General features: G+C 46.5%; 1 protein-coding gene across 6 annotated transcripts; it reads left to right on the top strand.

The window, feature by feature from the left end:
• Positions 1-131: 131 nt before the first annotated feature.
• Positions 132-20,405, top strand: LOC105692131. 6 transcript variants are annotated; one of them, XM_012411146.3, is made up of 13 exons: positions 7,163-9,043; positions 10,389-10,614; positions 12,646-12,761; positions 13,456-13,692; positions 14,546-14,697; positions 15,152-15,368; positions 15,695-15,856; positions 16,045-16,242; positions 16,349-16,464; positions 16,804-17,126; positions 17,212-17,514; positions 18,005-18,317; positions 19,156-20,405. In XM_012411146.3, the coding sequence occupies exons 1-13, from the start codon at positions 8,222-8,224 to the stop codon at positions 19,331-19,333; spliced, it is 3,363 nt and encodes a 1,120-aa protein (XP_012266569.2). In that variant the 5' UTR covers positions 7,163-8,221; the 3' UTR covers positions 19,334-20,405. The 6 variants fall into 6 exon arrangements, with proteins under 6 accessions (XP_048506570.1, XP_048506569.1, XP_048506568.1 ...); XM_048650613.1 differs by lacking the exon at positions 16,349-16,464 and adding an exon at positions 132-199 and having other exon boundaries at positions 8,171-9,043; positions 15,695-16,242; XM_048650612.1 differs by lacking the exon at positions 16,349-16,464 and adding an exon at positions 870-1,484 and having other exon boundaries at positions 8,171-9,043; positions 15,695-16,242.
• The last annotated feature ends 1,546 nt before the right edge of the window (positions 20,406-21,951 follow it).

Below are 21,951 nucleotides of genomic sequence, written 5' to 3'. Positions count from 1 at the left end.
GGGCGACCTTGCGATCCTCCCCTCCCCCGGCGCTGATTAATGTTAAGCTCGCTTCCCCGTTTTATGATTCATGAAAAACGAACGAGCGCAGTTAATTCATTCCAGGAATTATTTGTCACGTAGTGTAAGGCGCCTCGTACACGACGCGTAATTAGTTGGCTTTACCTGTACCTGTGTATTCTCGGTGATATGTATTTACGTATGTACGCGTACCTAGTGGGAATATACCTCTATATAATACCTGTGCTTACGCGTATGATGTGCTGAATTTTCGTAGCGTATGTATAGGTATACGCGTAGCTACGTGTATTATAAACAGGAAGCGAAACGCGGTTCTACCTATTTACAACTGACATCCGACGAATCGTTGCTGAAAACCAATTACCAACAAACTCTCATCTCTGATTTTGGCAATGCCGTCTATCGCGCCAACAGGGTGATTCATTTTAATCCCCTCTGTTACGGACGGATATCGTCGTACGTCTGGAAGATACCGGAATACATATAAATATATAGTATATTTAAGACCAAACTTACAAGGATTCTCAAGGTGAAAAGAAGTTCGCGCTACATTGTAAAATCCAGTCCAAAAAGCGTCGCGAAGGTCGGGCGAAGGTCGATCTTGTTTCTTTCGGATTATACGCTACATACGTTACACTCGTACGTATTTTCCCGTAATCTGAAATTACATACAACGCACAAGCTGGTGAGCAGAAAATGTATACCTCTGCTCGAGTGAGCCGTTTTGCTGTGTTCGCGTATTCCGATGGAACGTAATTTATTCCTGCAACTTTTGAAAACCAAGGTTACAATCCATCTCCACGGGTAACCAAGGTCACGGTCATCAAACGTGTATATATATATATATAGTATTCTACATGGGAAGATCTCGTTTTACACGAGCTGAATTATTTGCTTATTATTCCGTTTCCATGTACATATTTTTTTTCAATTTCAATTCTCATATCCTCGGCTATTTGTAACACGCTGCCCCGGGGCGAACGAAACGAATCACCCTGTATATACGTATATACGTATTTATAACGCTGTCCAAATTTTCATTGTTAGTATAAACAATTCGGGAGTGCGTGAAAGTGCTTTTTTATTGCCCTTTTCCATTGTTATCGAGTATCGCTGTAATATTTTTCCTCTTTTTTTCCTTTTCTCGTTCGCTTCAATTTTTTTCAGCGTCTCCTCCGTCGCGTTCGCCGCTCCGAATATTCGCCATATTGCAGCGTATAGCGGCGTTGTCCGCGTTAGAAACATCTGGTAGAAAGAATCCGGGGGACCGTTGTGCTCCGTTGGGCCTTGTGGGCTGAACCCCTCCGCGAGTCCTTTCGCCGACAGCTATATATATAACCGTACAGACGGACATTACCTCAGTTTTGCAATATATCCCCGTGGCCGCCGCGGCTAGAAATCGCCGGCGGAAAAAAAAAAGGAACGGCGAAAAATCGCCGAGCGCAATATTCATGGCTGCGCAGGTATTACGTGTCGGTCGCTAGCCGTGCGGAATCTGCGATCCTCTCCGCTTCTTTCGCTCTTTCTTTTCGCCTAACGAAGTGACCGGAATAATCGCTGGGTCTTTAATCCGGGTGAGAGGAAATAATGAGGGGCGGGGGGGGGGGGGGAGAAGAGGAGAGCGGAACCGGCGCGACCTCCACCCTCGTTTCCCCCCCTCGGTGGCACGGAACGGTTCGAGCAGAGGCCGATGCGCTAGGCGAACCTAATTGAAAGGTTACCGAGTCGGTTACGCGTTACGTGCGTTCTTAAAAAGATGCTTCGTTACTTTCGCAGGGCTCTTAAACACGCGATATCGCGAGTCGTAAAATTAAGTCTCGAGTCAAGTTATCAAGGGGAAATGATCCTTGAGTTAGGAGTTGGGAGGGACACGTGACGCGCAACTCAATTTTAACGTCGAACTCGAAGGGGGGGGGGGGGGGGGGGGGGGGGGGGGGGGTAGGAGAGTCATATTTACTCGGGGCGAGTGGCCGCGGAGGCTTCTTCGAGTATAAAACTACCTTATATACACGTCGGTGTACGTGTCGATTATTTTATTTTTTTTTTCTTCTTTTTCCCTTCATATTTCATCCGAGAAAAGCGCGACGTTGAGAAGCTAATATTACGCGCTTTTACGCCGATAAAATGTAAGATTATCCCCGACGATAAATACATAAGACGAGCGAGGTAACGTTAGACCCAATATTGTATCCCGTGGCTGCGGGTGTAAGATAACAACAATTTTGTTATTCGATATGTTTTCACAATTATCGTAAATCTGTAAACGCCGATGACTTTTTTTTTTTTTTTTTTTTTCCACACCCCGATGACCGCGGTTCCGCGGCAATCATCGTTCGAAGCGATTCGACTAATATTTATCGACGGTGAATCGAATAACCGATGAAAATTTGAGACCGGGAAAGGATATCTTCGGACTACCGGTAGCGCGACTGTACCGCGTCGCACGTGCAGCCACCGCATGTTGGATAATTTATTCGCTATACATCGGTGAATTTCAAACTTTATATATACGTATACGTATAGAGCTGATTCAATTATGGCACAACAAGTTCGTGTGCTGAAATCTAAGTGCGGATAGGTACGTAGCCGGTTAAAGCCTCGCAATAAGTTTTGACAACGGGACAGAAGTAAGTACGGTCTACCCCTAACGTCTTGGGGTGGGGGGGGGGGAGGGGGTACGTCGGTCTGGCTCCGCGCGGCTGACTGAGGTTGGTATAATAAGTAGGGTCTCCTCGACGATTCAATTTTACCATTATAATACCTGCCGGATCTATTTTCATTTGAACCGCGGATACCTTGTATCATATTTCCGCGTGCTCCTTGAATCGTAATTTACGAATCCGCGCCTCGGCCATTTTCATTACGGTCACACGCCGCTGCAGTTCGATAAATCAACGGGGCGAGACCGAAATCCTAATCTCGTTACCCGATAAATCTATACGTCCTCGTCGTTTACTACACTCTAATGATTACTTACAGAGCCATTCGTTTGTGTAGACTATCGGGAGAAGAGTATTCGATTCGCTCCCGAAAAATTTCGAATTTCCATTAATCCGATATGGAAATCTGACGCGAAATTCCCTAAGTTTGGAACACGGTACACCGTGCTGAAATTTTTGTTATTTTAATTTGATTTTCGTTTTTTATTTATCGAATACCTTGTACTTTAACGGGGAGAAAGTTTCGGCCTAACTGAATTCGTTAGCGTAGTTAGCGTCTTTGTTGAAGGGTAATTAATTTTTCATTATATTTTAATTTCAAAAGCGTATACGTAGAAAATCCGTGCACCCGTGTTCGCCAAATAATCCAAAACGTCGAGCAGTTCGAGTTCAAAGTTTAAGCGAGCATCGGTCGGAACGAGCGGTTCCGATCCCTTCTTTTTTTTTTTTTTTATTTTCATTTTATCTTTTTCTTCATTCTTTTTCCGCTTATATTTTATTTATTATTCCACGTTATCGCTAGTCTCGAGTTTAGCTCGACTCCAGAGGAACGATCACCACTCGATTCATACAGAAAATTCTACAACCTTCGCCATCGACGCAATTACACGACGTGTCGTATGTATTGTATATTCGTATGCGTATAACATGGATCTGTGGCTTATGTATGTGTAATGTATATATTTGCATATACAACGATAGGATTCTAAGAACATTGAGATAACCCGCGATATCTATAAAAATACTCTGGTCACATGTGACTCGATTCGTAACGATTTACCACGAATTCGAAGCAATAACACGTTATACGAAATTGTAGACAACAGATGCACGACGCGTCTAACCCAGGAATCGACTAATGATGAAGGTGATTAAAATAATTATGTTGATTCCAACAATTTTCTCGGTGCGTTGTGCGGTATTGACGAAGGCATCGTGTGTTCGGTATGATTCCCTGTTATAATTAGTACGCCTTATTGGCCCAATTAAAATCTGGAAATTTTCATCGAATTCGATATACGTATACGTATATACCTACAGGCATCCCCGAGCAGGAGTGACGCGGTACGTGTACGGGGGTCTTTTGTTTTTTCCGAAAGAAAAGAAATAAAGAATAGAAGAAAAAAAAAAAAAAAAGACAATAGAGCTTTTCGATGAAATCGCTTCGCGGAACTCTATAAACGAAAGTTGAGTTGATATCGTTATACTCACTCTATACCTTCGATTGATTTCGCCTGAAAGGTATTCGCGGCGTACGGAAGGTAAGGTATAGCGGCAGCGAGCGATCCCTCTGCTCCGTACGGGATCGAGTAGCTATCGGGTTTGGCGTAACATCAAACGCACGAATACCGCGAAACGCGCGGGGTCCAGCTCGCGACGCATCAAAGCGGTCAACGATCCAAAGTTACGAGTGTTCGCGCGAACTCGAGCCCCCCTCCCCCACCCCCGTTCGAATTTTTCAAATACCTCACCTGGTGTCCCGGCATCGCGAGGCCTCGCGGTCTCGCGGACTCCGTTCTACCGGTTCGCCGCACCTGCGAGACCGGATAATACGAGGAGGCGACTTCCCGTAATACTTGTTCCTCTCCTCTCCCTCGGTTCCTTTTTTCTTCTTTTCCATCGCCGCGCTCTCTTGTCTATTCCCGCGTATCCCTCGGGACTGGACGCGCGTCGAGTACGTCGAGGCTCTACCTGTAACGCGAATCGAAGGCGTCCGAGTAAGACAACAGGGTGGGGGGGGGGGGGGGGGGGGAGACTGGGAAAGCAGTTTAAAATGTGTACAGGTAAAGCCACCTGCACCCAGGCGACAAAGAACCACTCATCCGGGAATAGATATGCAACGCACGTTCCTCGACCACTTGAGTCGGCGTTTTGGCATCCCCGCCTCGCGAGTCAGCTCGGTACTCAGCTTCGCAATTAGTTAATCCATATGCGAAGTTCGTACTATTCATTTGGCGCTGGTCTGACACACCGCGATGAATATTGACGCCAAGATCGGTGTATTACGAAGCGGAAATTGTACCCCACGTCTTATTTAGATAACGCGTATTACGTCCGACAATGGCGTCGTACACAACTCCGAGGCTAGACGCGATTTTTTTTTTTCCTCACCGCTCCTTTCGAACCGATGTGAGTAGGTATAACAGGTACGGCGTCGCGGGTAAATATCGTCTTTACGCCTGGCGGTCCGAAGCGATGCGAAAATTGTAATAAATAAATTAAAAAAAACAGTAGAAATAGGGAGACTGAAAAATCATGCACTTTGCTCTCCGCCGCGGCGGACTACGATACTCGTCCCGATGTGCACACGTGTCGGTATTGTATATACGTATACGTATACGTATCGCGGCAGATTACGCGGACACCACTTTACCGCCGAGGTAGCTCTGTCGTTTGTAAAGTTTATAAAATTTACAAACCAAGCAGCCAGGAAAAGCCTTCTTACCGGGGATGTCGCATACAACTTCGATTATGCAAACAACTTCGGTAGGTATATAGCCGGCGTGTGTATACCGCTTTCAAAATATCATACTTACATCCGAGCGTATACTCGCTGCAGGATCACGTTATACCGATAAGAAACGAGTAGGTATATATTATGCATTTGCGTTCTGTGTACCGTGGATGTTACCGAGGGGAAGAGGAAAAATGCTTTTTTTTTCTTTCTTCTTGTTTATGTTTTTTTTTTTTTCTCTTGTTTTTTGTTTTTGGTTTTTTCGAAATTGTTTGTACTTCTCCAGGAATATTCATATCAATTCTCCGATCGCTGCGGTATAACGGAGGGTTTAGGAGGGATGTGATTTATGGGGTTTCGCAAAGTGTTATAACCGCGGTGATAATAGTTTTGTTATTTTTTGATGTTATTATATGGAATAATTATCGAGTTCGTTTGACGGCGGTGTGTAATAAATAATGGCAAATCCCGTATAACAATCGAATTATACGGTACGTCGCTGTACTCGATATGATGTCAAATGCAATATTCACCGATACGCGTTATATTTATGCAGATAAATTTTTGGAAAACTGAACGACACCCGTTGACAGCTTGACGTACTACACGCGATGCGTTTTCCAACAGTTTGTATTATACACACACACACGCGCGAAGTTTCGCTGCGAAAACTGTATGAAATTTCCAAAATCAGCGGCACGCTTTCGTCCTTCGTATTGAACGTATACATCGTACGATATATATATATATTCACGTAATTACGTGTAGTTAGAGGTATAATTTGTTGAACGGCCGCAATTGTTACGCTCACTTTTGTTCGAATCCGATTTTACGAAGTTGAGCTTGATTGAATTCAGTCCCTTAGCTGAGTGGCTACTGTATACGTATATATACACGTATAGTCGAGATTACAGACAATTAGAAGAGACGGAGAGGCGGTCTTTAGAACGAAGGAAAACGCTATAGATATTTATCTAAGGAGATAAGTGCCGCTTCTTCTTCTTCTTCTTCCGCCTCTTATTCTCGGTTATCAACTTTTGTCGTCAACAAAACAATGCGACTATATCATTTAAATTGCCTCATCTCCCCCACCCCCCTTCCCCCCTAACTATCGATAATTATTATATCACCCCACTCCAAACTCTATAGACGATTATCTACAACTCGAGAAAGTATTTCCAATGTTTAAATTTGCATAATCGCCCGCCGATTATCGAATATATTTCAGACGGTGTCTCTCGTCCGATGTCGTCGCATCTCTTTTCTCGTCCCAAGAAATATGAAAATGATTCGAACAAGTTGTCGTTGGCTATTTTTTTTTGTTCAACCGGAAAATCGCACGGATGCGGAAGTCGACAGTTGAGATTTCGGTTCGACGATGCGACCTCATCGAGTACCTCGTAAGGTCGAAATCCGCGACGGGGTTAAAAATATAACATCGTGGCGGGTGGTGGTTGAAAATCCGAAGGAATACAACGGGCCGCCCGTTTCTGACTTGAATTATTTGCGGAAGGGGGTAATTATATTTCCAACTTAATTATTCACGTGTATTATTATTTCAGGGCTTTCATTATCTCAGGGATAATTGTGTGCGAATACCTACCCACCCACCTACCTGTGTGCGAAGCGACTCGGTAAACAGTCTGAACTAAGCCTGAGCTTGAATTCCTCCCTCTCGTCCGCGTTGATGGAGTCGAAAATGGCGGACGTTATCATTGTTAACAAGGTAAAAATTGTTGGCGAAATTTACGATAACGCAGGTTATTTGTCGGGGAGGGAGCTGATATGTGGGAGCGGGCGTTAAGGTGTCTCGAAAACCTATAAAGGAGAATTATAGATCTCGGAAAAATTTGTGAGTAACGCGAGAATATATGTCCGATGGAAAAGTAGTTTGGAGTAGCCGGTGCGCAGGTGGTGCCGAATGTCGGAGGTATAACAATTATTACGAGTGTCTGCGAAAGGGGCCTCGATCGATCGACGGCGATAAAAAAAAAATGGCTATCGATGTACAGCGTTGGAAATTTTCATTAGGAAAATTCACGTCGGGGTGATAAAAGGGTGAGGGTGTTTATTCGTTGCATTCCGTAGACGGACAGCCCGTAGCTACGAATTCCAATATCGGCTTGTTTACGGGTTACCAAGGGCAACGTTCGATATGAATTCTCGTGGAAGTTCTTCCTTCCAGGTCGGCTGCACGTAGTCGACATCGCGCCTCGCTACAATGCTATACGGATTTTCGCAAAATGTTATCGGTATCGTTTTTTCCGCCTTCGAATAGCGTGGAAGGAAAATTTTTTCTCACTTTTGGTTTTGGCCCTCGCCAACCGGCCACCGGCTCGATCCCACGACAGGCGGTGAGCTTTTCGGACGTACGCGTAATAATATAACTTCAAAGGCGAACTCGATAATCGTTAAACGCGTTCGCGTACGAAACTCGTTGCGGTCAATAAAACTCCGGATTATATCCGGAGCGCGCGGGATGTAAATTGACGCGGTCAAAAAATTAAGGGCGATCGTTGGAAACCCGGGTTACCCGGTGACCCCGTGGTACCTGCCGGCACCAGGTACCGTTTATGGATTGTCCGAGGCTCGGTTTTCCTCGTTAAAGGTCCTCGATAAGGTTTCCTCCGCCTACTTTCCGGCATTCGGTTTAGCTCGGTGCTTCGAAAAGAGGTGCGCGAAAGAAGCGGGGAAAGAGAAAAAAAAAAAAATGACGATCCTCATTCGCGGTTCGCGACGATTGTTAAATCTGCAGTTAAATCGGTGAAAGCGAGAAACAACCGAGGACCTCGATAAGAATGTTTGAATGGGTGGTTTGTGTTCCTGTCGAGGGCGCGAGAGCCAGGTCAACGCCGGGTCGATCCTCGACCGGGTCATCAGCCAGGCGAGTAACCAGGATCAGTGTCTCCTCTACCGTTTGGCCAACTACAAGAAGGGCGGCGAGTTGATCGAGGCATACAACGCCGGTGGTCAGGTGGAGGTCGAGAAGGTTGTGAGGGAACAATTCAGCGTGCTGATGTACGCCGACGGTAAGGGCCAGGTGATCAACAGGGCGGAGTATCTGAGGTGGAAATTCCGGGACCTCGAGGAAGTCGTTCTGCCAATTGAAGCTTCGTTATCCAGATTTGATCCCCTCGCTCAATGGAAGGACCACGACGCCTGCTGGCAAATGCAGTACCGCGGCTCCCTCGGGGAGACCCTGCTCCACGTCCTCATTATATGCGACACCAGAGTGCACACCAGGATCGCGCGCATCCTCCTCAAGTGTTTCCCCAAGCTGGCCATCGACGTCGTCGAGGGCGAGGAGTACCTCGGAGCCAGCGCTCTTCATCTGGCCATCGCCTACAACAACAACGAGCTCGTCCAAGACCTGGTGGAGGCCGGTGCCACCGTCTCGCAGAGAGCGACCGGAAGCTTTTTCCTACCCAGGGATCAGCAGCGGATGAATCCCGCGAGGACTACCGACTACGAAGGTCTCGCCTACCTCGGGGAGTATCCCCTTGCCTGGGCGGCGTGTTGCGCCAACGAGAGCGTCTATAATCTACTGTTGGACTCCGGCGCTCATCCCGACGAACGGGACTCCTTCGGAAATATGATTTTGCACATGGTTGTCGTATGCGACAAATTGGTGCGTATGTAACTGCAATGATACGCGTATCGGATAGCCCTACCTCCGACGAAACGACGCCTCGCCGTTCACGTCCGTTCATACGAGAGCTTTTCCGTATTTTATGCGAATGAAACGATTTGAATATCCCCACGCGTTTCGCTAAGCGAATCCGACGATTACTTTCTCGGAAATCTTCTTCAATCCGAAGACGTCGCGTAACTAGGGGAAGATTAATTTTTCCCTCCAACCGCTGCAAAAGTTGCGAGCGAACGTCGCGACTAGATCCCGGCAAAGCCAATGGGCGGATTTCCTCCGTCGGATAACATTTTTCAAATCTCTCTTATGCCCCGTGGCGGACACGTTGCGGTGATTAAAGGGGCAACCGCGCAACATTTTCGATCGCGATATTTTTCGTAATTGGACGGGGACAACGCGAAACAACGGGGAGACAACCGATCTTCCGTTGCACCGGATTCTTAGCTCGAAAATATTTCCAACAAAAATATTATTCCACCGGTGCAATTTGAGCTCGGGAAAAATTCCTCTCCTATCTCCCGGTTCCCGTACAACCAAACGACACACAATCGACCCCACTCTCGTACTACGCCGCCGGAGCGGTAGTTTCTCGCGTGTGTGTCGAGCTACGTGTAATATTATGTACATTTTACATGACAGTATAACGCTCATACCCATACCTGGGCGAACACAATACAGATTTAGCATGCACGTAATTGTATGTAGAGAGGGGGGGAGGGGGGAGGGAGGGGGTGTGTGTAATACGGCGACTGTACCGGAGTCTGGAGGTTTTCGCTAGCGCCACATTTTCACGTCAATCGATATTTATTTATTAATCCGCCGTCGCCGCGGGTATAACGTGGAAAAAGGCCGACGTCAGAGCTGGCGGAGGGTATCGGCGGATGCATCCGATATACGTACGATACACACGTTATACAACCGAGTCAAGTACACGTCGTCGTGCAAGTTACGTACGTACGTACAAGTATACATACACACGTATACGGTACAGGTGTACGTGTGTATATATACCGGTGGCTTTTTGATATCCAAGAACGGCGGCTGCAGCTGTTTCATAGTTTACGACGTTCGAAGGGCTCCTTCGGGGGGTGGGGGTGGGGGAGGTAGGGTGCCGTACCGTTTTGGTCACGTGCGAGACTTAATCAAGAGAACACGCCGGCCGGCGTTGTCTCGTAGATCTCTAGCGCAGAGGCCGACCAATTCTCGGCCCCGATTGCTCTCAGTCAAGTAGAATAATACCTCGGCCCTCCCCGTACCCCTACGCGGAGTCCAAGCGGCGTAAACGGTCGCGCGCACGGAAATCATTCCGGGCAACGTCATCTTCCAGGACATGTTCGGTTACGCGCTGAGGCACCCCAAACTGCCGGCTCGCAACGGGATCGCCAATTCCGCTGGACTGACGCCCCTGACCCTCGCTTGCCAGCTGGGGCGCGCCGAAGTCTTCAGAGAAATGCTGGAGCTCTCGGCGAAGGAATTCTGGCGCTACAGCAACATCACGTGCTCCGCCTACCCACTCAACGCGCTGGACACCCTGTTACCCGACGGCCGAACAAGTACGTTCAATGACGAGGATTGTTTCGAGCTCACAACCAATTTTCCCTGCACCTACTCGACGCACGTGTGGAAATAGAGAGGGGGGATGGGGGTTGGGGGGGGTGAAGTAATTACAACGGGGGTCGGGCCAGTCGGACCGGTCGGTTCAATTCGAGTCTCTGGTTTTGTCGTTTTCGAGAGTGGACAAAGGCTCTCGAATGTTGTGCGGTTTTCACGTGCGCGCGCGCCCCCGTATGAATGGTTCGGTAATAAGCGGAACGGGATTCATATACGAGTCCGCGTGTTTTTGTTTATTGTAAAAGGTGGTTTGATTATAGAGCGGTGGGGACGGCTGAAACGGATATATACATATATACATATACATGCGTGTACGAGCGTCGGGGTTCGACGCGGATTTTTTCGGCTATTCTCTTCCTCTTAATCGGTCGACTTACGAGCGACGCGGGCGGAAGGCTTACGGGTCCGGTCGCGGACCGCGGTATTATTCACATCGGTTTTATTACACCCCCGGCGACGAAAGTCGTCACGTCTTTTTAAAAAGGTAAATCGTCCGAGAATTTTGGCCTACATTGCGGAAAAGCCGGATAATAAATAACGTAAGGCTGAAAATGTCAATTTCGTTAGATCCCTTTATGCTCCGTAATATATCAAAGCCTCCCCGCCCACGTGTCCCTTGCCTGCTTCGGCCAACGCGCTATATATACACTTCACACCGGGAGCAAGAAGGGCGCAAGTCGTACGGCAATCGCCCCGAAAATCAATAATCTAAAGTGCAAAATCTCTATTCCAGTGGCTCTTGCTAACCGTACCACTTAACTCGTCGGTGCTTTTCAGCTTTTTTATTTTCGTGTACACAACCGCGATCGCTAAGTTTTGTACGAAAATTTTCTACTTTTTCCCTAAAGAAATTGACATCGGACACACAAGGCGAAACGACACTCGAAGCGTCCTCGAACGATTTCCAGCCGGTTCCCCGAAGACCCTGCAGGAAAAACGAACGGGTCGCGCGTTGCGTAACACCCACCCCGCTTGATAATCATTCGGGGAATAGAGGAATCGCTTGTACGGCAACGAAGAGAAAAGAGAAAAAAAAAAAAAAACAGAAAAAAAAAAAACGAACAATCATCGCTAATTCCTAGACGAGATTCGCTCCCCGTTGAAACGACGTTACTCGTAACGTTATTCGCGGATGATGAAACGGTTGCCAGGCGTATAAATCTATTCAGTGTAATCCACTCGTTAATCGGATAACGTTGCACTAATTAAGTGTGGCCAATTATACTCGGCTTGCAGGTTCACGTACAGAGCGAAGTAGAACATGCGCCATCCCCCCGCTCGTTTGAGTTCAATCTAAAAACGAATAAAGCCGAGACCATTTCGAAATGTATTACTGTAATTGTAGGGTGCTTTGTTACATTACATACTTGCGTTACACGGCTAGCAAAGGCGAAACTTTCGAAGCTAACGGAGCGATATTACCGTGACGTTCGACGTTATCACGTACGTAGACGTACGTACGTCGGGTGTAGGTACGTACAGTCATAACCACCGTGGAGATAGAAGATACTCGGAGGGTAATAATTAATTTAATTATCTCGAGGAATGGCATTGTTATCCGTATACGAAAAGTCTTGAACTGTACTAGTCGTAAAATAAGCTAGGTGCTTATCGCGATATTTCCAGCTTCCCTACCGCGTCGTATACCATTTGCATGAGACCGTATCTTTCCTCGGTAGGATGCCGTAAAACTTCCCTCAACGATTCTTTCATCTCCAGGTTAATTTCATCGTATCGACTCGACTCAAAGCTCTTCTTTCTCCGTCTCTATCTATCTCTCTCTCTCTCTCTCGCACTCTCTTACGCTGCTTACTTTTTGTGTATCTTTTTTCCCCCATCAGTTGCATCAATTTCTCAAAAATGGAAAATTTTCTTCCGATCCAATTTACCTCGTTCTCAGAGACTCCGGGAGCTTCGAGGCAAAATATCATATACTATATACATGTAAAAAATTAGAAAAATTTTTCTTTCAGACTGGAACTCGGCGCTATTTATTATACTGAATGGAACCAAGGAAGAACATTTGGACATGCTAGACGGGGGAATTATTCAACGGCTCCTTGAAGAAAAATGGAAGACTTTCGCCCGCGTGAGATGCAGATCTATTCTGATCATAGATATACAATATTATTTTTCTATAGAAAGTACACCGACGCCCAATGGAAGGAGTTTTCCATTCCACAAGATTAATTTTTCCCAATACCGCGCCTCTTATAAATCGAGTGCTTTTTTTTTGTTATTTTTTGTCGTCTCTAGTTTTTCGATGTTTCTTTTATTTTTTTTTTTTTTTCTTTTCTTTCTTTCTTCTCTCTCTCCCCGCTTTTCACGGAGCGAATTTTCTCAGAACCGCGAGTGTTCGATTCATTCGTTTCTCCCGCGACGGTAGGCGACAATGAAATAATCCATAGTTGCTAAAAAATTTAGTCGCCAACGCTCTAGATTCCGGCGTACGGTTACACTTCGTCGCGATGCGAAGCGAACTCCTCCGTAGTACGGGGGATTCGCCCACGCGGTTAATTTCAGATACCGAATATCCACTTCCCTCATAAAATTGACTCGGCGGAAGCTCACGAAAGAGCAGCGACGGTACATCGTCCGAATTCCTCCGAAGCCTATCGGCTTTTATTTTCTCCGAATTTATCATTCCAGTTTCGTTGCTCTTTCGATCGGATATTTTCTTCATCCGCGTCGGATCGGCTCGAGGGCTCGTTATCCGCTCGGTTAGACACGTCTGGCATAAATATTGACAATTCCCCCTTTCTTACGGGTCTCCGTTCCAACAGCTCCAGTTCTTGAAACGACTGGTTATCCTCGTGTTTCATCTGGTGTCGTTATCATTGGCCGTTTATCTTCGTCCCGGCGACGCGGATTCCGAACTTCTCGCCTGGCCGGAGGACCCGACGGACGTCGCAAGAACAATAGCGGAAGCCATGACCGTACTCGGAGTCCTTAGCTACATCCTCATACAATTGGGCGGCGAAGTCGTCAACATCGGGCTTTTATCATTCCTCAGACAGCTGGTACGACCGCCGCCGAGGCAACTCGCGCGCCCTTATTATTCCCGCTAAACAATGCGATTGTAACCGCTGCTTAACGCGTACAATATAGTGTAAGCTACAGGAGCGTACAACGATATCAACGGACTTTGCTCACGTTGTAATTTCTACGTTACGTTTGCCCGCGGGTTGCACGCGAAATTCTTTCACCGCCGACTCGTTTCTACCTGATCATCGTCCGTGTATCGTTGGAAAACGTGTCACCCCGTCGCGGGTCCGAGTCGAGTTTGTTCAGACACCAAATCTGGAACGGGAGCGGTCGTAATTTGAAAGTGGAATGTATAATTTGAAGGCGGGTATGCCTCGCGGCGGGAAGGTTATACGTTATAGGTATTCTATTGTGTTGTATAAAAGATGAATTCGAGCCGCGGGAATCTGCCTTATGTAACGAAAAGATATATACATATATATACCTATGTATATAAGTCGAAGGGAATGAAATACGTAAACAAAAAATTGTTAACAAGAGGGGGAAATAATAATAAAAATAAAAAGTTATCCCATCCCGGGGGACACGAGGTGAATTCGGAATCGATGCGTCCCGTCAAGTTCGTTTAAATTCACGTTACGTATCGTACGAAGAGGCAAAGAAGCGATTCGAGAACAAGGTGTCTCAGAAAGTGGAATTGCAATCGCGGCAGAGTGTGCCTTGAATCGTATTAATTGTGCAAAAGAAACGGGGATTCCCCGAAACGAGATCGCGACGACCGAACATCCCTCTGTACGCGTTACGCGCGCCCACGAAACCGCCCTCACAACATCCATAAAAGGTTCCTTATTTATTTATTCTCGTTTCTTTACCCCGTTATTTCCGCAGAGTCACGAACCGGCGAAATTCATATTCTTAGCGAGCAATCTGTTGATTCTCGCATGCATCCCGTACCGCCTTGCCGAAAATCGACACGCCGAAGACGCGATCCTCGTCGTGGCCGTACCCGGATCCTGGTTTCTCCTTATGTTCTTCGCAGGGTAAGGCATTAAAGTATTTTGGAAAATCTACCGGGAGTGATAAGGGGATACCCTCGCGAACGCATCTCGTATACCTGTATATCCATATGGATGGGGGTGTGTATAGATTCAACGCAAGACATTTCAGTTGCGACCCTCAGCCCAATGGATGACGGTGCAGGTGGTCGGATCTTATTCGAAAAGTTCTTTTTTTGAAAGTGGGGAAAAAAATGGGTCTGGGCGAAACGACGGTAAATCCGGAAAAACGCGAGGGTGAAATTCCTGATAATATTTGACTTTGATTTTCATAACGACGCGTACCTACCGCGGGGCCGGCCGAATGGTAGAGCAAAATACACGTAGCGAAGAAATCATATTTCGAACAAGGTTGGGTCAACATGTTTCGAAGAGAACGTCGAGATTCCGATCGAATTCGCGAATTGTACTCCTCGATGTTTTTATTTTTTTTTTTCAGGGCCGTACGACTGACCGGACCTTTTGTGACTATGGTCTACAGCATGATAACCGGCGACATGTTGACTTTTGGAATGATATACACCGTTGTGTTATTCGGATTCTCGCAGTCCTTTTACTTTCTTTACAAAGGATTCCCCGGAGTGAAATCCTCCCTCTATAGCTCCTACCCTTCTACTTGGATGGCACTGTTTCAAATTACCCTTGGCGACTACAACGTAAGTATTATACATATATCTCCCGAAAAAATATTGGAATATCGGTATTTTAACCGTTACGCAAACGACCGGGCGGCATGGGGGGGGCGGATTTTACCTCCGCCGATTTATACCCGTGAATAACTTTTGCATAAATTGTATCTATACACACGTATTATATGCATAGGTATATATGTATATATTAAGTAGACAGGTATATAGATACGGTGTTATAATAGACGTTAAACGACGCACAACTCGAGGGTAGCGCGATCATGGTATCTGATGAGATAATTGACACCTATCTTACCCTGCAAAGTCGTAATTTCATTTAATATGAATTTCAGTACCCGGAGCTAAGCTTTACGACGTACCCAAATCTGAGTAAAACGGTGTTCGCCATTTTTATGGTTCTCGTTCCCATACTACTGCTGAACATGTTGATAGCCATGATGGGGAACACTTACGCTCACGTCATCGAGCAGAGCGAGAAGGAATGGGTGAAGCAGGTCCCTATCGCTGCACAATCAATCAGCTACGAATTGATGGCGATATATATATACATATACATACATATATATCGTCGGCTATCGAGCTTTCCGTACAGAATCGCTACTATATTCGCACAGAATTCGCTAAATTTAATTCCGAACACACCGGCCCCGATTTTATCCCCTATATCCGTGCGTCGTTTCAGTGGGCTAAGATCGTCGTGTCCTTGGAGCGAGCTGTTTCCCAGAAGGACGCGCATAATTATCTTCAGGAGTATAGCATTAAACTCGGGCCAGGTGACGACCCAAATAATCCCGCCTCGGAGCAACGGGGAGTTATGGTTATCAAAAGCAAGTCTAAGACGAGGGCGAAACAGCGCAAGGGTGCGGTCGCTAATTGGAAGGTAATTGAAACACCCCCCCTTGTTCTCGTCCACTTGACAAAAACGACCGTCCACCGAAGTTTTCATATTAAACGTGTTATCGGTGCGCTTCTCGTTCGCGTTACAGCACGTCGGAAAAGTGACGATAAACGAACTCAGAAAACGGGGTATGACCGGCGAAGAACTACGTTTCATAATGTGGGGAAGGACTTCCTTTTCGACGCCGGTACGCGTTCCGCCGAGGTACGAATCATACCGCTCGTATCATCGTTGGAATCGTATAACTTGTACGGAGCATCGCAGATCAGATGGGCCACTTTTTCCAAAACGTTTTTGGACCTGATGAATGAAGTATTTTGAAAATCGAACGCAGGACACTTCTCAAACGTATTTTGACTGAATTTCTCCGAAAATTGATTCGATCTTTTGATCTCAAATTCGTAGCTTTTTGGAGAATTTTGAATTTCTACGTTGAATATTTTGGAAAAAGTGTCCCGCTTGACGCGCAATGCCCCCGTATATCCGTCGGAATCGATCGAACGTTATAAAATGGAAAAATATAAATTGCGGATTTTCTTTTAGTGCCGCGGTTGAGCCGTCGGAAGTTACGGCCTTAACTGGCGGTTTTGGTGATGCCCTGACAGCTGCTCTTGACGTTATGGCGTTCGCTCACGATTTGGACATAACTACGGCCACCCAAGGAATACCGACTACGGCCAATCCGTTGGCTCCGTCGAAAGTTTCAAAAACGCACCTCCAGCCACAGCCGCCGATCCAGCAGCAGCCGCAGGTGACCCAGAAGCCGGCACAGGCTCCCGGAAAAGCACCGGGGATTTCGGAATTGATTGAAAAAAAACCAATCATCGGTGCCAATTCCGAGAGAAAGCCGTTTATTACGGAAACCCGTGAGTTACATAAGGAATCCCGTTAGGGTTGAGACCGTAGGGGTGGGAGTTTTCTCGCGTAATTTGACCGTTTCTTACGCTTCAGTTGCAGGCGAGCTATTTGGGGTGCGGCTGGAGGATAAAGACGTTCGGAATTTAAAATTACCCGACGTAACGGAAAACCCGGATCCGTTACTCGATCTCGTTATCACCGCCGAAAATCCGTCCTGCGACGACGCGACCTTACTTAACATTGCAAAAACGGCTCAATTTATTTCGGAGGCCGGCGACGCAGCCGCGGCATTGCAGCACGCTCATCAACGCCGATCAATTACCAAGCTTCTTCCCTCGACCTTTACCGCCAAAAAACAATTCTTGATCGAATCGAGCGATAACGACATTCACGGAGGTTAGTCAGCCTCCTCTCACCGTCTCCTTTACATTCATCCCAAATCAGCCCGATTTTATCGTCGCTATCCAGAAAACTCATGAATTACACGCGATGTGAAATATTTTTTTTCTCTCGTCCGACCTTCGGCCGTATCTCGAGCGTAACGAAAATCTCGTACGATTCACTCGTCGTCGTCGTCGTACCTACCGAAGGGAACGGCATTATATCGGCGAAAGTATCGAATTAAAACTTTCCATATAAATCACATTCTCGATGGTGCTTTACGGATTATAAAAGGAAAAACTCTCCTCTCCTCTCCTCTCCTCCGCGCCGTCCTCGTCTTACATTTACGTACTACACTCGTTCGGAAATCTACAGCCGGAGCTATCAACTCCGTCGTTATACCGGCGACTGAAATAATACCGATTATCGTTTTCCCCCCCTCCCCCCGCGTATAACTCCAGTCCACTCTATTCCGCCGTTTGATACGAGGTCATCGATTTTTTAGACAACGCTCTTCTCGGGGCGGAAACTCGACTGCGAAGAATCCGATCAGCGAGCAGCAGACTCGCATCGAGTAGGAAATATTCCTACCGCGGCGACGACGACAGTTCGTCCTCATCCCCTTCCGCGGACCTCAACGCCGGCTATCGCCGTTTGATGGACGAACCGGAGGACCGGTTCAACTCACGTGAGAACGAGACGGTGAAAATTTCCACACCGCCGAAAACGGAAACTTTGACGAACTTAGCGGCGAACGGTCACGGGACAACGTCAAAGGCCGCCGGCAAACACAGGTCCGTCAAGACCGCGAAGAATAGGTACGTTCGATGGAAAATAAACACGTACCTAAACTGTTCGGGGAGCCACAAAAGCAATAATTTTACCTCGGAACCGGTATATGCACTCGATCAATGAATTTTCTAGTTCAATTGAAACGTCGGAATGCATTGTAATCTATGAATGGTGTTTGCTTGAGCTATTCAACATTAAAGCATCGTTGTGTATATATTCACCGACGGTACACGATATTTTAGGGGTGGTCAACGTGTGTTCCTTTTCTTTTTGTTTTCCGCACACCGCAGGCGTACTTTGTTCGGCGTAATAAATTTCTACGTACGTATACAACCACGCGGATATACACACGTATATACAATCGCCAATATTTACTCCTTTACGCGAAAATCATTTATCTTATTTTTTTTTTTCTCTCATCGTTCGAAATTTCAAGCGACGGTGGGATAATATTTTTTTAACGCCACTATGCGCTAGTAACTTGAAGCGACTGGAAGCGTCGACGTTGGAAATTAGCGCGCGTAGATGTTGGAGCGTCGGAACACACCTTGTTGAAATATTAACTGATTTCCTTGTCAACACTTCCATTGTCTAGATTCACGGGTTGCATGTATTCGTCGCGGCTTTGACCCGGTTTCGCCTAAATAACAATCGCTCCACGCCGCGGGTTTAACGCGGGAGCTGTATTATTTTCAAGGTAACTAAAGTTGCTAAATTCCGTGCGACGCGAACGTATAAGCCTACTCCAACAGGATAATCCCTGCAGCAGCCTGCGGATTAGCCCGGATATATAGCAATCGGTATTTCGCACGGCAAGTGTTGTGTAGTTACTTCAGATTTCTCATTTAATGCTATCCCTTGCAGAGTGGCGCCGAAGGAGGTAGACAGATCCGTTAAGAGGAGGGAAAAATCTGCGGGCCCGGAACCCGCCACGGCATCACCCGAATCTACTCCGGATCCACTGGAACCTTGGAGCACGCGAGGCATCACGGACATGAACACAATCCTCGCGTGGAAGGAAAACGCTCCCGAAAGTCCGTAGCGTAGCGCCGTTTTCCTTAAAATCACCCCCCCACCCCCACCCCCCCCGCCCCTCGACTTTGCGGAGGGATTTCCCTTGATCGGGGATTTCGGGATCAAAGATCTCGGGAGACGATGTCCTCGGGATAGAAAAGGTTGACTTCCGACCGAGAATACCAATTGCTAATTGGATCGCGTAAATTCGGATAAATCTGCCTTCCCGTTACTCCATTGTTTTTTTTTTTACCAAACTAAAATCTCTGTACTATTAAAACCCGTCGCACACGGTTTCGCTATTAGTGGACAAACAAAAAAAAAAGAAAACAGAAAGCGAATGATGAGAAATTTTCTTTTTTTTTTTTTTAAAATAAAAGTAAAGGAAGCGTATTCCCTCCTCACGCCCCACGCGGTCCAATTAACGTCAAGCTACCCAATTCGGGGCTACTTAATTGTTGAGCAACCGCCTGGAAAGATTCATTTTTAAATATATCTAACTAATCGACTCGTCCTCCGAGTTTAGTGAGCACAAAATTTCGATCCAGAACCGTAGAATAATCAAATGAATGTCAAGTGCACGATGTAACGTTCGTATAGAGATTATCACGATAATTCGTAGATTTTATATTTGCAGTTTTCATACCAGGGACTGATACGTGTACGTGTAAATTTCATTGTCAGTACACACTCGCGAGATTGATATCCGATTTCAGAGGCGGCTAGTACGGGGGAGCGCCTACGCAATAGTTCAAACAGAGCTGTGATTGTGCAGATATGATAAACCACCCTCGCTGCTCCTCGACATCCCACGTAGAGTAGGATCGCTATATCGAACTACCTATAACCATATCGAACAAAGCAGCGGAGTAAATTCCTCGAGCTTCATAAGCTCGCAAGCGTTCCTGTTGCGCGATTCATAATGTAACGTATTATAGGTCATGTGTATGCTCGATAAATTCCAGGATTCGCACCTGTCAAGCTTGCCGCTATCATATGTGAGTAAATTCCGCCGTCGCTCCTGCAGTCTTATTCTGTAAGTAGCTTACGCCGTAGTGAATTTTAATAAAAAAATTTAAAACAAAAAAAAAATAAGAAAAAATGAACGACGAGAATCGCTGCCGAGTGCCTCTCGTCTGATCGCGGAATCACCTGCGACTGTTTACATTACTTCCCCTTTTACCATTCTCTCGTTCGTTCGGTCGAACCCGTTCTCCACTCAATTCCCGAGTCCTTGATACATTGCGCTCGAAACAAAGCACCAATCACTGCACGATAACCAATACTCGTTTTGTTCCGATCATCAGGTTTACTTTTTAATTGACCGACGCCGAACTTTGATCCACTCGAGCTCTCTTCCCTTTCGAATTAATTGCGGATCGCTCGCTCGGCTCCGTTTAAAATCCATCCGTCCGTCCGTCCGTCCGTCCGTCGAACGAACGAACGAAAACCGTTATCAATGTAATTATGTATACACTCGATTATCTCGCATCACGTGCCTCCCGTGTCGGTCTTCATCTTCGAAATACGTGTATACATAATATAAAATGCTCGTTCTTTCGCACGCGAAAACGGAATACGTGCGCCGCGACCGGCGGGATTTCGAAGACACGGAGCATTCCGACACGACATACCTACCTGTATTGGAATCCGTCCTCGTTTATTTTACCGTTCTCGTTCGACGCTCATTCCACGGATTTTAGCCGCCGCTACCGACGAGATTTACAAATAATCGACGTACCCTATTTTATCTGAAATCAGGATTCTTTCGTTAAATCCGTCGTTCGAGCGTATTTGCATAAATAGTTTCACTCCAAATTAAAAGCCACCTCTTCAAAGTCCCGAAACAAAAGGCTCGGGCGCAAAATGAATGATAAATTCTCGGCGAATTGGGGATCCGAGCAAAATAAGAGAGAAAAACAAAAAAAAATAAAATAAAAACAACATTAGTCTCGCTGCACGGAATGAAGCGATCGTTGCCGTTACTCGTGCACACTCGTATTACACACGTCTTCCCGTCACTCCGTTACGTCGCCTCCGACAATGATTCGAAACACCTAGCTCGCAGGTGCAGAACGAACAACAAAAACAAATATAAAATAAAATAAAATAAAATTTATATACAACAACGATAACAATGATAAAAATGAAGAGACGTGGAAGAAGTCGAACGATATACCGGCGCGTTTGTGTTACACATACGATTTGTCGTTATACCCGGTAATACCGAAAGCTCGTCTCGTCTCATCCTCAAAGCTTCGATTCGTTCGGGGGGAGGGGGGGGGGGGGGGGCAGGTACGACGTATACGTTCGAGATGATAACGCGGAAGCCCTGGAAAGCTCGTCGTCGACGAAATTCCCAAGCGACGTTGTGTCTAACGTCGACGTGTGTCTCTCTCTCTCTCTCTCTCTCTCTCTGTCTTTCTCTCTCTCCGTACCTCCCTTGTTCTCTCGGTGTCCTTTTGCTCCCCAAGGGATGATACGACAAGACAACGGAAATACTCACCTGCTAGGCGTTAAGTGTCCTTCCGAAGAAATACCCGTTGCGCACCGCAAAACTTGGCGATGTGCCGGAAACCTTCGGTCCCTATAGTTATCGGTAAGAGTCGAAATTTCTTCCCTTTAATTTCATCGAACGTCAACTTT

This window comes from Athalia rosae, chromosome 2 (assembly GCF_917208135.1).
Source record: "Athalia rosae chromosome 2, iyAthRosa1.1, whole genome shotgun sequence".
NCBI lineage: Eukaryota > Metazoa > Arthropoda > Insecta > Hymenoptera > Athaliidae > Athalia > Athalia rosae.
Note: the sequence above shows the minus strand (reverse complement) of the source record. Positions and strands in the feature narration are given on the sequence as shown.

Excerpts from the sequence above, each read along its gene's own strand:
- LOC105692131 (XM_048650613.1), top strand. The coding sequence starts at position 8,222 with ATGGGTGGTTTGTGTTCCTGTCGAGGGCGCGAGAGCCAGGTCAACGCC. Across the intron at positions 10,615-12,645 it reads GTTACCCGACGGCCGAACAA|ACTGGAACTCGGCGCTATTT; the intron begins GTACGTTCAATG and ends TTTTTCTTTCAG. Across the intron at positions 17,127-17,211 it reads GCCGTTTATTACGGAAACCC|TTGCAGGCGAGCTATTTGGG; the intron begins GTGAGTTACATA and ends CTTACGCTTCAG.